General features: G+C 49.3%; 1 protein-coding gene across 1 annotated transcript in view; it reads right to left on the bottom strand.

Moving 5' to 3' along the window:
- CCDC13 (coiled-coil domain containing 13) overlaps positions 1–17,935 on the bottom strand; it is a 50,271-nt gene that overhangs the window by 7,195 nt on the left and 25,141 nt on the right. The window contains exons 11-13 of the mRNA XM_021666620.2: positions 17,211–17,350; positions 16,657–16,740; positions 14,442–14,564 (exon numbers count right to left, since the gene is read on the bottom strand). Coding sequence (XP_021522295.1) covers positions 14,442–14,564; positions 16,657–16,740; positions 17,211–17,350 — 347 coding nt within the window. The remainder of the gene's footprint in view (positions 1–14,441; positions 14,565–16,656; positions 16,741–17,210; positions 17,351–17,935) is intronic.

Here is a 17,935-nt window from a genome sequence, read left to right as displayed (position 1 = left end):
GTCCTTCCTGTGGCCAGGTGTGCCACTGCGGACCTCTAAGATACTAAAGGTTCCGTGAGGAAGCCAGAACTCCCTGAGCTCTAACCCAAGCCCAGAGTCACGTGCACACCTGCAAACCACAGTGGCAGCCTTGAAACTGACAGCATTGCAGGAAGTGATCTTTTCACCCTGGTGAAGGGTCAAAAAACCAGAATGTCAACAGTTTTGAACAGTATACAACCACTAATAAAAAGCTGTATAGTATCACAGCAAACAGCTGCTAACACCTATTTAAGCATATTCCTTGAAACTTTATTTGCAAAAGCAAAAACTCAAAACAACCTAAAGGCCCATCAACAGGGGACAAACAAATAAGCGGAAACATATTCATACTACAGAATGTCCTAGAATATGACAGAGCTCCACACAGTGCCTGCCAGCTGCATGTCCACACATAGCTACTAAAATTACAGCTCAGGAGCCGGGCGCGGTGGCTCATGCCTGTAATCCCAGCACTTTGGGAGACCGAGGTGGGAGGATCACCTGAGGTCAGGGGTGTGAGGATTCAGTCAGGCTGCTGGGAAAAAATTTAGTTATAATAGCCACAAAGCCTCTTAGAAGGCCTAGGGGGGTTGCATAAGCTCCAGTAATAAATCTGGCTGAAGGCAGCCAGCATCTCTCTGCAGGAGCCGGAGAGATTAAGGCACAAATACAAAGGCGCACAGAGGAGTTTACCTAGCTAGCTTGTTTACTCATGTGATCCTAAGACTGACCTTTGATTTACTGCAGGTGCTTAACTGCCTTCTACTCAGGGGGCCCACAGAAGTTAATTACCCTCTAGTGGTGTTTATCCAAAGACCCTTGTCCTTTGATATATTAAATAAAAGCCTGGAGTAGGGGCTGCTTGGGACCAGCAGTCACAACTGTTTACAGCACTCTCCAGGGAGTCTGTGAGTGGCCCAGACACTCGGTGGAGGTGGCAAAGCATCGTATCTGTGTGTCAGTGTACTTTACTCATCTGTCATTGAGTCAGGGTCTGCAGGACAGACCCCCGCAGGTGGTGACCCCAACAGTGGTGCCCCATGTGAGGAGACTTCACAAGTAGTGACCCCAACAAGGAGCTCAAGACCAACCTGGCCAACATGGTGAAACCCCGTCTCTACTAAAAACACAAAAGAATTAGCCAGGCATGATGGTACATGCTTGTAGTCCCAGCTACTCAGGAGGTTAAGGCAGGAGAATTGCTTGAACCCGGGAGGCGGAGGTTGCAATGAGTTGAGATCGCACCCTGCACTCCGGCCTGGGCCACAAGAGCAAAATTCCATCTCAAAAAAAAAAAGAATTAAAGTTCACGTCATGCATGAATAGTTTATGCCTGTGCTTTGGGAGGCAGACGTGGGTGGATCACTTGAGCCCAGGAGTTCAAGACCAGTCTAGACAACACAGCAAAACTCCACCTCTACAAAAAAAATTACAAAAATTATGCTGGCATGGTGGCACATGCTTGTAGTCCCAGTTACTTGGAAGGCTAAGGTAGGAGGATCACTTGAGCCTGGGAGGTGGAGGTTGCAGTAAGTGAGCCGAAATTGTACCACTGCACTCCAGCCTGGGCAGCAGAGTGAGGCTCTGTCTTGACAGCACCAAAAAAATAAAGTTCATGAAAATTAAAAATTCAGTTCCTCAGTCACACTAGTCACTCAAGTTCTTAAATGCCACACGTGGCTAATGGCAACTGTATTGATCAGTGCAGATTCTGAACAACTCCATCATCACAGACAGTTCCACCGGACAGCAGTTATCATCAGAGTGGGTTTCTGCTAAAGGACTACTTTGTCCTCACTTCCAGCATTTCCCTTCTGCCTTTCACCATGGGATGCTGCAAGAAGGCCCCTGTCAGATGCTGGCAGCTTGATACTGGACTTCCCAGCCTCCAGAGCTGAGAGAAATAAATTTTTTGTCTTTACATATTACTCAGTCTGTGGTATTCTGTTATAGCAACACAAACTGGACTAAGACACATCTTAGACACAGCTGGGTAACTGAACTCCAGGACAAGGGGAGAAATCTCATAACAGCAGCACAGCTAACACTTCTGAGTGCTTTGCATGTGCCAACCACTATGTAGAGGCACTGCATAAGCATTATTATGTCGAATTCTGTAAGTAACCAACACGTGCACTAGCACTACTTCAAGAAGACACAGAAAATCTAAATTTGAAAAAAGGTTGTCAAAAATCTACCTCCAAAACAAAACATCAGGTCAAGCCAGGTTCTCGAGAAAGTTCTATCTAACCTCCAAGGAACCAATCGTTCTTGCTGTTCTGGCAATTCCACAATATAGAAAAAACAGATAGCTTCCTGATTTCACAGTTGTTAATAGGGTTAGTGTATTAATCCTGCTGCATAACAAGCTACCACAAACAGTGGCTTAAAACAATCCAAACTTTCCAAAAAACATAAAGAGCTCCTACAACTCAACAGCAGGACAAACAACCCAATTAAAAAGTAGGCAAAAGACTTGTGTTTCCCCAAAGAAGATACGCAAATGGCCGACAAGAACATAAACAGACGCTTGACATCATCAGCCATTAGGGAAATGCCAGTCCAAACCACAAAGAGGTGTCATTTGAAACCCAGCAGGGCGGCTGTAACTGAAAAAGAGGAAAACAGAAGTGTTGGTGAGGACGCAGAGAAACTAGAACTCCTGGACGACAGTTCGGAGGCTCCAAAAAGCTAACTGAAAAATTACCATAGGATCAAACAATTCCATTTCTAGAATCGAAAACGGGGACTCAAACAGATACTTGTGCAACAATATTCTTGTTGCATTATTCACACCAGCCAAGAAGGTGGAAACAGCCCAGGCGTCCATCAACAGATGAACGGAGAGACAGAACGTGGTCTATGCATGCAACAAAATATTATCCGGCCATAAAAAGCAACCAAGTTCCGACATGCTACCATGTGGATGAACCAAACACAACAGGCCAAGCACAACAAGCCAGATTCAAAAGGGTAAATATTGTATGACTCCACTTATGTAAAATATCTAGAATAGGCAAATTCACAGAAGGGAGGTTACTGGTTAGGCACAGTGGCTCACACCTGTAATCCCAGCACTTTGGGAGGCCAAGGTGGGTGGATCACCTGATGTCAGGAGTTCAAGACCAGCCTGGCCAACATGGTGAAACCCTGTCTCTACTAAAAATAAACATTAGCCGGGTGTGGTGGCAGGAGCCTGTAATCCCAGCTAGTTGGGAGGCTGAGATAGGAGAATCGCTTGAATCCAGGAGGCAGAGTTTGCAGTGAGCTGAGATCCCACCATTGCACTCCAGCCTGGGCAGGGCAACAGAGCAAGACTCCATCTCAAAAAAAAAAAAAAAAAAAGGAAGAAAGAAAAAGAGGTTACCAGACTAGACGCTGGGTTTGTGGGGCGGGGTATGAGGAGCTATTGCATAATAATTATAATAGAGTTTTTCTTTGTGCTTATGAAAGAGTTTGGAAACAGTGATAATGGTTACGTAGTATTGCTAATGTAATTAATGCCACGAATTGTACACTTTTAATGGTTAAAATGACAAGTGTTTGGTGTATATAGTTTACCACAATTAAAACATACATACATCACACAGATTTATTATTTCACAGTTTCTGTCGGTTAGAAGTCCCAGGTTGGTTTAGCTAATTTCTCTGCTCAGGGTCTTACATGGCTGAAGTCAAGGTGACAGGAGACGCTCTCATCTGAGGCATGGGATCCTTTTCTAAGCCCATTCGGGTTGTTAGCAGAAGTCAGTCCCCTATACAGATGCCACGGAAATGTCAGAAGTTACCCTACGTGGCCTGAGAGGGAGGCTGACTGTGGTGTCCATTCTTTTGCCGGCTAATGACTTGGGTGGTTGTGAGCTCCTAGACTTTTCTCCTTATTCTGGAGTTCGGGTATGTTGCCCCGCTGTGTCTAAGGGAGTGTCTTCATCCATTTTGTGTTGCTTTGACATAATACCACAGCCATCCATCGCCATGCTGTTCCCTCCAAAGCACATTGGTTTTGTTAGAGGCATTTGAACTAGAGCAACTCCATCTAAAAGAGGAGCTGGATGAACTGAGGCTGAAACCTACTGGGCCGCATTCCCAGATGGGTAAGGCATTCCTAAGTCACAGGATGAGCTAGAAGGTCGGCGAGATCCAGGTCATAAAGACCCTGCTGATAAAACAGGTTGCAGTAAAGATGCTGGCCAAAACCCACCAAAACCAAGATGGCCACGAGAGTGACGTCTGGTCGTCCTCACTGCTACACTCCCGCCAGCGCCATGACAGTCTACAGATGCCGCAGCAACGTCAGTAAGTCACCTGACCCCTACAGAGGGAGGCATGAATAATCCACCCCTTGTCTAGCATATCATCAAGAAATAACCATAAAAATGGGCAACCCGCAGCCCTGGGGGCTGCTCTGTCTGTGGAGGAGCCACTCTTTCATTCCTTTCTCAGTAGGCTTGCTTTTGCTCTGGACTGCGGACTCGCCCTAAATCCTTACTGTTCTCTTTATTGCGCGAGATCCAGGAACTCTCCTGCGTCTGGATCAAGACCCCTTTCCTTTAACAGTTTACAGGAGAATGTCCTGAAGGCCGGTAAGAAAATGTCTGCTGCTTCCACTCTCTGGCTTCCTCTGTCTCTGAGAGCTGGACTCAGACTAAAAGGGCTCATATGATCGTGTCACGTCCACTCAGAGTCTCCTGCTTGGTTAACTCAGAGTCATCTGATGAGTAACCTTAAATAGCTCTGCAAAATCCCCTTCGCCATGTAAGTTAACATAACTGTGGCAATAATATCCTACCACATTCACAGGCTCTACCCACGATCAAGGAAAGGGAAATTTACAAGGCACGTATATCGGGGGCGGGAATGTTAGAATTCTGCCTACCACAGTAAAAACAGAGGGAGAAAGAAAGAAAATTAAATTCAATGGTATTGTAAGAGAGTAACACAACATAGTTCTAGAGCTGTAAGATTCAACATCAGAATTAGGTTAAAGGAGCAAATCATGTAATCCTTTCAACAGATACTGAAGCAGCATTGGTAAAATCAGCAGCTACTCCTGATTTTAAAAGCTCAAAGTAAAATGAGAATAGAGGGAAACATCTTAACACAATGAAGTATTTTAAAATCAAAAACTAATAACCCATCAACAGAAGATGGTAAATAAATCAGAGTGGATTTGTACAATAAAATATTCTGTAACCATAAAAGGAATATGTACTGACAAGAGAATGCAACGTACTAAGTAAAAGAAGTAGCAGAAGATCATGCATAATACATGATCTAATTTAAAAATTTAAAACAAATTAAACATTTAAGAACAAACAAATATAAGGTTAGTGTAATTCAGCCACTGAACTGAAAACAGCCAGGAATGTGCAGCAGCTACGGCCTCGACTGTGGGGAGGGGCTTTCACCTCTCCGTTAGGAATTTCAGTAATGGATGCTTTTGTTTAACTCCATATTTAACAGTAAACCCACAGCGAAACATCACACGAAACGGCAAAGCACATTGCGAATTCCCACAAAATTTTAGGAACCAGAAACCTCTTGATTTCTTTCCTTCTCCCCCATAATGTGCCTTCCACATCTCTTAATAAGTGTTATCCTCACTCACGCAGCTGCTCAGCCCACACACCCGGGGGTCACCCTTGCCTTCTCTTTCTCCCTCATCTTCAGGCTCCAACCTACCAGCAGGCTCCACAGCTTTTCCTGCAAACATGAACCAACCACCTCCTCCTTCATCCTCTGCCACTCTCTGGACCAGAGGCTGCTGCTCCTGCCTGGGCTCTACCGATGTCTGTCGGCCTCCAGACCGCTCCGATCCTTTGGTATTCTGATTATTTTCTTTTGACCAATCTTTGGTCTCACTGATTTGCTTCGGTTGTTAATAGGTCTAACTCGGTCAGATCCTCATTTGTCTTTGACTGTGATTCTAATACTTCTCCAACCTCGTGTGCATCAATCTCATGAAATTCCAAATATTTTGAAAGATTTGCCTTTTTGCTTCATAATCGATTTGCATTGTATTTTAAGAGTCTGGCCAAAGTAAGCCAGTGCCAGTGTGAAGTGAAGAATGTTAAAAGTCAAATGATGAGTGTTTTGATGTTAAAAATGTTGCTTTCATGGGGACTGTGACTGCGGGGGTGCTGGTAAGAATACTCGGATAAGGAGGTTTCCCTACCTACGAATGCTAAGAACGAATTTAACGCAATGACACAAAACCTTCATGAAGACAAACATACATGATAATACACATGATATACATAATACCACATATATAATACATAAAATGTTCTAAGTCAAATAAAAATATAATCAACTCTAAAACACGTGCAATGCATGAATAGGCAGTTAAAATAAAACAACATGCAAAAGTTACGTGAAAAATACACTTATCCTCACTTTTGATCATAGCAAAGCAGATAAAAACAACCTGAGATGTTAGTGTTCCTTTGTTACTTTGGCAAAAATGTTAAAGATTAACACAACCTAGTAGATGTGGAGGTACGGGGAAAGGATCAACCGTTCACATTATTGGAAAGAATGTAAACGGATTGATTTTAAAAGGGCAATTTGCACCATTTGTGAACATTTTAAATGTGCATATGCTTTGAGTCAGCCATTTCATTTTTAGGAATTTGTAATACAGATACACTCCCATGAAAATGTAAGGATGTGTTTAGTGTGAGTCTATAAATAGTATGTATGACATATATACCCCACGTACACACATATATATGCACATACACGCTACTGGGTGTGGGAAGAAGACTGAAAGTTTCAACAGTTCTTATCTATGAGGAATGTGGATTTGGTGGTTGAAAAGGGGCTTTTTTTTGCAAGAAGTAGGTATACTTTACAATGGAAAAGCTAGTCAAACTTCCAATAGCATAACGCAGAGGTTTCAATGCCAACATGAGGGCAGAAGACATAAGCTTGGACGTCTATAATATAATGAGCCACAAGTGAGTTCTCTGCATACTTCTGGAAGCCTCGAAAGTGTGGCCTTGTTTGTGACAGGCCAGGCGTGTGGCTCACACCTGCAATCCCAGCACTTTGGGAGGCTGAGGCAGGTGGATTGTTTGAGCTCAGGAGTTGGAGACCAGCCTGGGCAACACAGCAAAACCTCATCTCTACCAAAAATACAAAAGTTAGCTGGGCATGTTGGCATTCGCCTGTGGGAGACTCACTGGAGCCCGGGAAGTCGAGGCTGCGGTGAGATGATCGCACCACTGCACTCCAGCCTGGGTGACAGCGTGAGACCTTGTCTCAAAAAAAAAAAAGAGGACTAAGATAATATCCATCTACAAGCTGAGGGAAGTAGTAAGGAAGCCTGCAGGCCTTGAGAAATGGGGAAGAGGGGAGGAAGCAGCAATCGTGTGAAACTGAAACACGAGGACGCACTCACGTGCTAAGGAAATCAGAGCCGGTACATGAGCATAAAGCACCGATCGGAGGCCACCGGAACCCCGAAAGCTTCACAGAGGAAATCAGAGCCGGTACATGAGCATAAAGCACCGATCAGAGGCCACCGGAACCCCGAAAGCTTCACAGAGGAAATCAGAGCCGGTACGTGAGCATAAAGCACCGATCGGAGGCCACCGGAACCCCGAAAGCTTCACAGAGGAAATCAGAGCCGGTACGTGAGCATAAAGCACCGATCGGAGGCCACCGGAACCCCGAAAGCTTCACAGAGGAAATCAGAGCCGGTACGTGAGCATAAAGCACCGATCGGAGGCCACCGGAACCCCGAAAGCTTCACAGAGGAAATCAGAGCCGGTACATGAGCATAAAGCACCGATCGGAGGCCACCGGAACCCCGAAAGCTTCACAGAGGAAATCAGAGCCGGTACATGAGCATAAAGCACCGATCGGAGGCCACCGGAACCCCGAAAGCTTCACAGAGGAAATCAGAGCCGGTACGTGAGCATAAAGCACCGATCGGAGGCCACTGGAACCCCGAAAGCTTCACAGAGGAAATCAGAGCCGGTACATGAGCATAAAGCACCGATCGGAGGCCACCGGAACCCCGAAAGCTTCACAGAGGAAATCAGAGCCAGTACATGAGCATAAAGCACCGATCGGAGGCCACCGGAACCCCGAAAGCTTCACAGAGGAAATCAGAGCTGGTACATGAGCATAAAGCACCGATCAGAGGCCACTGGAACCCCGAAAGCTTCACAGAGGAAATCAGAGCCGGTACGTGAGCATAAAGCACCGATCAGAGGCCACCGGAACCCCGAAAGCTTCACAGAGGAAATCAGAGCCAGTACATGAGCATAAAGCACCGATCGGAGGCCACTGGAACCCCGAAAGCTTCACAGAGGAAATCAGAGCCGGTACATGAGCATAAAGCACCGATCGGAGGCCACCGGAACCCCGAAAGCTTCACAGAGGAAATCAGAGCTGGTACGTGAGCATAAAGCACCGATCGGAGGCCACCGGAACCCCGAAAGCTTCACAGAGGAAATCAGAGCTGGTACATGAGCATAAAGCACCGATCAGAGGCCACCGGAACCCCGAAAGCTTCACAGAGGAAATCAGAGCCAGTACATGAGCATAAAGCACCGATCGGAGGCCACCGGAACCCCGAAAGCTTCACAGAGGAAATCAGAGCCAGTACATGAGCATAAAGCACCGATCAGAGGCCACCGGAACCCCGAAAGCTTCACAGAGGAAATCAGAGCCGGTACATGGGCATAAAGCACCGATCGGAGGCCACCGGAACCCCGAAAGCTTCACAGAGGAAATCAGAGCCAGTACATGAGCATAAAGCACCGATCAGAGGCCACCGGAACCCCGAAAGCTTCACAGAGGAAATCAGAGCCGGTACGTGAGCATAAAGCACCGATCGGAGGCCACCGGAACCCCGAAAGCTTCACAGAGGAAATCAGAGCCGGTACGTGAGCATAAAGCACCGATCGGAGGCCACCGGAACCCCGAAAGCTTCACAGAGGAAATCAGAGCCGGTACGTGAGCATAAAGCACCGATCGGAGGCCACCGGAACCCCGAAAGCTTCACAGAGGAAATCAGAGCCGGTACATGGGCATAAAGCACCGATCGGAGGCCACCGGAACCCCGAAAGCTTCACAGAGGAAATCAGAGCCAGTACATGAGCATAAAGCACCGATCGGAGGCCACCGGAACCCCGAAAGCTTCACAGAGGAAATCAGAGCCGGTACATGAGCATAAAGCACCGATCAGAGGCCACTGGAACCCCGAAAGCTTCACAGAGGAAATCAGAGCCGGTACATGAGCATAAAGCACCGATCAGAGGCCACCGGAACCCCGAAAGCTTCACAGAGGAAATCAGAGCCGGTACATGAGCATAAAGCACCGATCGGAGGCCACCGGAACCCCGAAAGCTTCACAGAGGAAATCAGAGCCGGTACGTGAGCATAAAGCACCGATCGGAGGCCACTGGAACCCCGAAAGCTTCACAGAAACACTGTCAAAACCTACGAACTCCTGCAAGAAAAATGCCCCACTGAAGATAAGCTCATAAAATCACAGAAATACAAACCACAGGGAAATAATTTACTACAAGGGGAGAGCCGACAGAAGTTACCCAGGACCCGAAGTAACGAGGATGGTAGAAAACTCTACAGGGAGTAAGTCCAAAACTATGAAAAAGAGAAAGGCAAAAATCTTGCTGAAAAAAAAAAAAAGCTATAAGAAAGAGAAAAGAAGGGTTTTGTTTGTTTTCTTTTTTTAAGACAGAGTTTCTTTCTTGTTGCCCAGGCCAGAGGCCAATGGCATGATCTCTGCTCACTGCAACCTCTGCCTTCTGGGTTCAAGCAATTTTCCTGCCTCAGCCTCCCGAGTAGCTGGGACTACAGGTGTTAGCCACCACGCCCAGCTAATTTTTTTTGTATTTTTATTAGAGATGGGATTTTACCATGTTGGCCAGGCTGGTCTCAAGCTCCTGACCTCAGGTGATCCGCCCACTTCGGCCTCCCAAACTGCCAGGATTACAGGCATGAGCCACTGCGCCCGGCTGAGAACAGGTTTTGCCGAAAAATACAGTTATCAAAATAGGTTTCACGGTACATGAAGCACAACTGAAGATATTTAATGATCTACAAGACCAATCTGAAGAAATCACCCGAATTTAGCCCAAAATAGTAAGGGTAAAGAGCTGTGGAGGAATGAATAAGAAAACCTAACATACATTAACTAGGAATTTTAGATTAAAAGAATAGGGAGAATGGGGGAGAGGCAGCATATGGAGGCTGCAGTGAGCTGCGGTCCCACCACTGAACTGCAGCCTGGGTAAGATGCTGAGACACGAGAATCACTTGAACCTGGGAGGCAGAGGGTGCAGTAAGCTGAGATCACGCCACTGCACTCCAGCCTTGCTGACAGAGAGGCACTAGGTCTCAAAAGTAAATAAATAAATAAATAAATATTTCATCATGTTGGCATTGAAACCTCTGCCTTATGCTACTGGAAGTTCTACTAGCTTTTCCACTGTAAAGTATACCTACTTCTTGCAAAAAAGCCTCCTTTTCAATCGCCAAATCCACATTCCTCATAGATGAGGGGAGCAGTCCTTGGGAATATATAAAGTTCGTGGACTGAAAAAGAACACTAACTTCTGAGTAGATAAAATCACATATGACATAGACGCACATATTGACGTGTGTGTACTTTACATGTACACATATACACACAAATACACACATGTTTACATGCATATGTAAAATGTATATATTTATGTTATGTATGTATGTATGTAATATATATTTATACATATTTACACCTATATATATATATATACACACACACACCTAGACACATCACAGTGAAATTTCAAAGCATCAAGGACAAAGAGAGTATCTGAAAAAGCATCTGGAGAGAAAGGACAAATCTTTAAAGGAATGACAACAAAACCGATAGCAGATTTCTTTTTAGCAATAGTAGATGATAAAAGACAATGGGACGGCCTCAAAGCGCTGAGAAAAAATACCCATCTACTTAGAATTCTATGCCCAAATTTATTTTAAATTCTCAGGCCGGGCGCGGTGGCTCACGCCTGTAATCCCAGAACTTTGGAAGGCTGAGGAAGGCGGGTCACCTGAGGTCAGGAATTCGAGACCAGCCTGGCCAATATGGTCAAACCCTATCTCTACTAAAAATGCAAAAATTAGCCGGGCGTGGTAGCTCACACCTGTAATCCCAGCTACTCAGGAGGCTGAGGCACAAGAATCACTTGAACCTGGGAGGCGGAGGTTGCAGTGGGCTGAGATGGCACCACAACACTCCAGCCTGGGCGACAGAGAGAGACTGGGGCGGAAAACAAACGAGCAGACAAACAAATAAATAAAAATAAACAAACACTCAGCGAGTTCACCACATACACGGCCTCACTGAACTAAACAGCATCTCAGCAAGAAGGAAGGTAAGCCTGGAAGGAAGACTGAGACACGAGAAGCAGCAGCGAGTGAAGACGTTTTCAAATATGTCGGCAAAAGGAAATGAATATTGACTATTCAATATTCAAGACTTACATTGGAGGGTTTAATTTCAGGGTTTAAAAAAAGAACATGGAAGAGAAATATTAGGAAACAGTGACACGAAGGGACAAATGGAGAAATCAGAGTTAAAACATTCTACATTTATTCTCCTGCTTAAAGTGATAGCAGCAAAACCCACTAACTCTAGATTGCGGAGTTTTATGTTAAAAGCTAAGGATGACCACTCAAAGAACAGAGATAGAATGTCTAACTTCCAAACTTGTAAAGAAGTAAGAGAAACGAAGCTTGATCCATCCCACATAACGGAAGGAGAAAAAAGGAACGATGAAAAATCACGGCAAACAGAAAACATTAACGAAGGTGATTAAACGCCACCGAAGCGAAGATGGGTTAAACGACACTGTTCAAACACAGACGTTCCCAGATTCAATTTAAGAACAAAGCCAGCTACGTGCTTTTTTAAAAAAGAGACATATTTAGTGACTTTTGCCGTGGCAGACTCACTGGACTAGCAACTCCTATCGCAAATAACTAGAAAAGGGAATAAAACGGAGGAACTTGCTTTCAGACACTGGATGACAGGATGACACATACTGGACACACGACCCGAGGAAAGGAGGGACTGGAGCCGGCCTGTGGCCCTGGCTTTCTGCCTGAGGCACTTTCCACGGCAGTGTGAGGTGGGGGCAGTCTTCTTGGGACAAGCACACGGGATTAGGGGACTGGGTGGGAGGGGGAACTGAGGCAGCTGGAAATTGTAGGGCAGAGGAAGAGAGAAGAGAAGCTAAGCGGAGAAAGACCTCCCTATGCAAGACGGGGACAGACTGCAGATGAAGAAGGGAGTGGAGACTGAGGCTCTCTGAGAAAGGAAGGCCCTGTACTTTGGGATAGTTAAAACATTTAGTTTTACTTTAAAATGATTAAGTTAATTTGGTTTAATTGGCCCATCATCAGTTTTGGTAATTTACCTAACTAGTTATAACTAAATGGTTTTCGTTTAAAACATCTAGTTTTAAACCAAATAGATTTAAGGGATTTTTCTTGTTACGGCGCAGGGAATTAGCAGTAACTGCAAGGAAAAAAGGCAGCAGGTCTCAGCTCACGGGCCCAGCACAGCCTCACAGAGCCCCCGACACCCCTGGCATGACACTGAGTAGCAGGAGGGATGCAAGGACCCAAAAAGGGCCAGCATATCGGCAGACAGAGCTGCACGTACGTGACTGGGCGTGAGCATCTCCACTTAAGAGGGACCCAGTCCCGCTCACTCTGCACCAAGAACCACCGCGCCGGCCACAAGAGTCGCGCTGGCGCCCCATGGGGCTCCTCCGCTGGGAATCTCTTGGTCCGTGAGCAACAAAAATTCGTCTGAAAGTGTGGCGTCCTCTCGTTCTCTGCGCTTTCTTTGGGAGTTACAATCCTGAGCTGCTAGTGATCGGCCATCTTGGATCTCTCTCACACCTCCTGACACTTCACACCCCAGGTGCCTTGCTTGGCCCCCCCATCCCAGCCCTGCGTGGAGAGGCCCTGGAAATGAGATGGAGCTGGAATGGAGACAGAAGCCACATGAGGGAGGGCTGAGGCACCCCCTGAAGTGCCAGCTGCATGAGAGCAGTGCGTGACCCCAGCTGACATTATGTGGAGCAGAACGACCCAGCCGAGCCGCAGCATCGTGGAAAGCACAAGCCATTGTGTTTGAAGCCACTGGGTTTGGGATGGTTTGTTATGCAGTGATAGCTAACCGAGTCACCTTCCTCACACCCCAAGCTCAGATGTGACTCGAGAGAAATGAGAACGCCTGCACTGAGTATGTTTCTACCATTTGATAAAGACTTGTATCATCCATTACATTCCAATTACAGAAAAAGAATTAGTGTTGCTTTTCTCATATTTGAGTCTGTCTCAAATTCACATCTTCTCTACATACGGTGTGAAAACAAAGCTGCCTCCTCACTACGGAGGTAGCAGGCCTCCCTCGTCCTTCCTGCATCCTTAGCTCCTTCTTTTGCTATCAGTGACCCCTTTTTCACTTTGGCAAACTACCCCTCCTGCATTCTGTGGGCACCAGAGGAACTTCAGGCAGAGTGCCCTCACATGTGGGGTGGACCTGGGCACAGCACTGGCCAGTTCAGCCTTCTCTCCCAGAACCCATGGGCACAGGGCTAAGAGCCATTTGGTCGTATCGTTTCAGTGGCCAGGGACCTGCCCGGGGTTTCCTGCTGCCCAAGACGCCTGTGCCTGCCTGGGCTCCTCTCCTGCTCTCTGCCCGTCGCTGAATTCAGTTAGAATTGCTTTCCATCGTCCGTCATCAACGAACCCGATGATACATGACACGGCTTGTTAGGGCAGAAACTCAGCGGTGTGCTGAATATTTTTCAGCGTGGAGGTCACATGGTTGAGCCATGTGTTGGCCTGGTCACCTGCAATTCTTGCCAAAAGGATCATTTGAGCGAGGAGCACTGATTTATCTGAATGGAAGCCTGTCAACGCTTCGGAGAAAGCCATCCCTCCTGGCCCAGCGCCCCGGGCCTCGTGCTCCCCTCCCGCCTCCCCAGCTCTCTTGTTCTTTGCAATTCCAGATGTCAGTCTAGCTTGTGTTTTCTTCCCACCAAACCCCCCAGCAGCAGCAAGCACAGTGCCAGGCTCATCACAGGTTTTAATTATTGATGGGTTGATCAGACTGATCTGCCCCGAGACTCCCAGCAACATCCACATACCACACGACAGTCCCACTGGGTGCATGCAGAATGCAGTTGTTCCTAAGGCAACAGTGTGATGACAGGGCCCCGGCTGGGGGCATTTTGCACGGGCACATGAGTTGTGGCTGGGAGTGCCCTGAACCAGCACTGGGAGCCGAGCTCTCAGGTGAGGGAACCTGGTCACGAATGAGGCCTGGCTCCAGTCCCCGCCCCATGCAGGTCCTGGGGGAGACCCCCGCGTGCCCACGTTACCGTTTCTGCAGGACGGTGACAAACTCGGCAAGCCGGTCACGCTCCACCTCAGCAGCCTGCCAGAGGGCCTTCATCTCTGCCACTCGTGCCTGCCAGCCTTTTTGTTCTGGGGATTCCGAGAACCTGGGACCAGGGTGGAGGGCAGAGGGCAGAGGTCATCCAAGGCCTGAAAATAACACTTATCCCTGTGACGGTGGGAGAAAGTAGAAGGACACTCAGGGGTTCTCAGAGACAGCCAGAGCTAAGGAAGCAGCCCAGTCCCTCCAGGTCCTCCCTTCTGGCTGCTTTGTCCACCACTCCTGGTCCTGCTGAAGGCCCTAGGCCTCCTATGCTGGCTCCTGGGGACCTGGGGTGCCCCGTCCCCGTGTCCCTGCCAGTCTCCCCCAGCCCTCCTGCATCTTCTGCTTGGTCGCCAAGCCCAGCCCACCTTCCTGCAGCCTAGGCATCTGGCTCTGCGACTTGTTCACTTTTCTCCAGCCCTGAGCCAACCCGCCACTGCTTCCCTTACCACTGGGCCTGCCTACCAGCCCTTACCTGCTGGCTGGAGCCGGGGAAAGCAGGTAACTCTGCCCCCCAAGTTCAACCCCACAGGAGCCCACAGGTGAGTTCCAAGCTGCTCTCTGCCGTGCCCCCACTTTTCCTAGGGAGACTCTGAGCTCACTTTTCTAGGGATGTGGGTCAGGGAGGCTGCAGAGCTGGGCAGTGTCCTGAGAACCGGGCTGGGAAATATGACCCTGAGGGCGGACTTCCTCAGCGGTCCTGGGCAGGTCCCTTCCCCTCTCTTGGTCCCAGTTCTCCCACAAACATGGAGAGGGGTAGTTGAGATGGGCTCCGAGAACTGCAGACCCCTCTGTGACTCCTAAACATGCTCTAAGGTCTTGCTACTCCAAGTGGTCTCTGAATCGGCGGCTCTGGCATCGCCTACAGCTTGTTAGAAACGCAGTCCCAGGCTCTACCCCAGACCTGCTGCATCAGAACCACACTAGACCTGCCGATCGTGGGGGCTCTGTGTGCGCTGCAGTTTGGAAAGCCTCATTGCTCTCCCGATTCTCAATGTGAGCAGAGGAGGAGCAGGAGCACGCGGCCCTCCCCCAACCAGAGGCGCTGGAAGGGAGTGGTTCACGCCGCGCATTCTCTGGGGTCACTCTGCCCTGTGAACTCCTGCCTGCCACCTGCGGGAGGGGACTGTGAGCTCCATGAGAGCAGGGCCCACGCGTGCGTGGTTGGGGTGTTTGTGCGCTGCAGAGGAAACACGCCTGAGAACCGGCTGTCTGGCGGCAGCAGGGCAGAGCAGCTCCTGTATCCCCGTGTAGTGCAGAGGTCCCAGCCACACAGGCCCGGAGGGGCTCTAACGAGTCATCTCGTCCATCTTCCTGATCCCAGAACTGTGACTAAAACCTGAGACAGAGCCTGCCATTCTCCCTCCCACCCGCAGGAGTGTGGCACGCGCCTTGCAGCTCGGTGGCAGCTCACTCTCCCCAAGTGCTCTTGTGACCCCGGCCCGACGGGTAGGCAGCTTTGGCCCACAGATTCTGTGCTGCCAAGTGTCAGCAGCACGCTTCCCCCCACTTTTTGGGGAGAGCAGCCCAGACAAGAACCAGTTCCCTGGAGCCACAGAGATGAGGGGCTGGGGCCACTCTGAGGCCTTGCCTGGAACCTGAGCTGACCTGCCTGAGGGTCAGGGTGGGGAGTGCTGACAGCAGGAGCATGGCTCCAGTGGACAGTGGGCAGGGCTGCGACAGGGCTTAGAGGCAGGACAATGCCACCCTTTGTCTATGGGCAGTAGGAACAAAGGGCTCATTTACACCCTCTGGCTTGATTCTATCAACAAAGAGGGGCCCAAGAGCTCCGGGGATATCAGCGGGAACCCATATCATGTGAAATTCTCCCTTACAGGCTCATTCTCAATGAACAAGAGAAGGTGAGGGAAGGTGCTAGAAGCCAGGCCCAGGAAGCTCCTCACGTTAATTCCCAGGTGGCAGGTAGGAACCCTGGCCTGGGAGTCGGAGGCCAAGATCCTAGCTCTGAAGCTGCTGACTCCATCACTGTGGACAAAACACTAGACTTCCCTGATCCTCCGTGTCCTTATGCGACCTTGGAAGAGTCCCTGGGCTTTACCTGGCCTCAGTTTCCCCTCCTTTCAATGGGATGGGAATACTGGCTGAGCAATCCAGAATGGGAAATGCTGCGAGGGTCCAGAGTCGGGGGTCCATACCTAGGCGAGGTCCTGTGGGGACTGGGCAGGGAAGGCCTCGTGAGAGCAGATTCCACCAGTGTGTGGCCCAGGCTGGTCACGGAGCTGTGCAAAGGCAGAAGGGGCTGTCAGCCCGTGAGGCAGACCGGGCCCTGCTGGGCCTCACCTCCGCCCGTGAGGCAGAGACGTGGCCGGCGGGGGTCCTGTGCATTTGCCGCCCTTCTTTCCAGAACTCCCGCCTGCTCAAAATGAGACAGAACGGGAGACACCAGAGCCTTCACAGCCCATCAGAGGTCTGTTTGAGGGTCCCGGGGCAGAAGAGTGCTGAGGTCCGCTCAGAGAGGCTCTTACAGGAAGCTGCATCCAGCCTGCTCTTGAAGTTATGAGCTCTGGACCTAACGGGTTCACTCCTGCAGACGCAGAGCCGATGCCATAGGACAGGCTCACGCATTGGCAGAACAGCAAAGTCATCCTAACATTGCACCCGTGGCTTCCCATTAGAGGTGGCAAGAAACAAGCTTTCTTCTGAATAATTAATATTCACTTTCCACCCCTCCCTCCCACGGCTTTCTTACCGAGAAGATCCCAGCCTGCCAGCGTGGCCGCCTGCCGAGGTCGGGGGCTTGGCCAAGTCTGGGTCCTCCAGGAACTGGGTGTAGGCAGGGCTGACCTCGGGACCGCCGGACCCCTCACCCGCTCCATTATTCTGAAGATACTGTAGGAACAGATGTGGGTTCCATCCTCAGGACTTTGGCTCAGAGGCCTAGAGAAGGCAGGAGGGGACCTTGGCTTCATTTCGGGGCTTTCAGAGGATATGAAAGAGGCTTCTTTTCAGGAGTGAAAGGCGAGGCCTGTTTGGTGAGGGCACTGCTTGCATGATAATGATGTCTAATAATGCCTCTCTTCAGAAAGAAGTCTCCACGCTGTGAGGACGGTGACTGGGCCAGGAAGCTGCTCTGTGCTCCAGTTCCAGAGGGAGGTGCGTGGCCTCGCACGCAGGGCAGCTAGAGACTGACTCTCTGAGTGGGCCACTTCCCCACGCGGCTCTACCCACGTGTGGATGAACTCCAGTGTGACTTGAGGCCAGCTGCCTTACTCAGCTGGACACCTGGACCTTCCAGACACCCGCGGCCAGAGAGACTGGCGGGACCTCGATGAGGGTGGCAGCCTCGGGTGGAGGCTGAGCCTGCCAGGCCCCCACCCCTCCCTCAACCCCTTCCTCTTCTGGATACTTGCAGGGGCAGGGCTGACAGGAACATTAGAGGACCCCCAGTGGGAGGTCAGCCCGGTGCGTGCCCCT

This window comes from Aotus nancymaae, unplaced genomic scaffold (assembly GCF_030222135.1).
Source record: "Aotus nancymaae isolate 86718 unplaced genomic scaffold, 86718_ANA_hifiasm-v0.15.2.pri h1tg000038l, whole genome shotgun sequence".
In the NCBI taxonomy this organism is placed as follows: domain Eukaryota; kingdom Metazoa; phylum Chordata; class Mammalia; order Primates; family Aotidae; genus Aotus; species Aotus nancymaae.
This window is presented reverse-complemented; position numbering and strand designations above follow the sequence as displayed.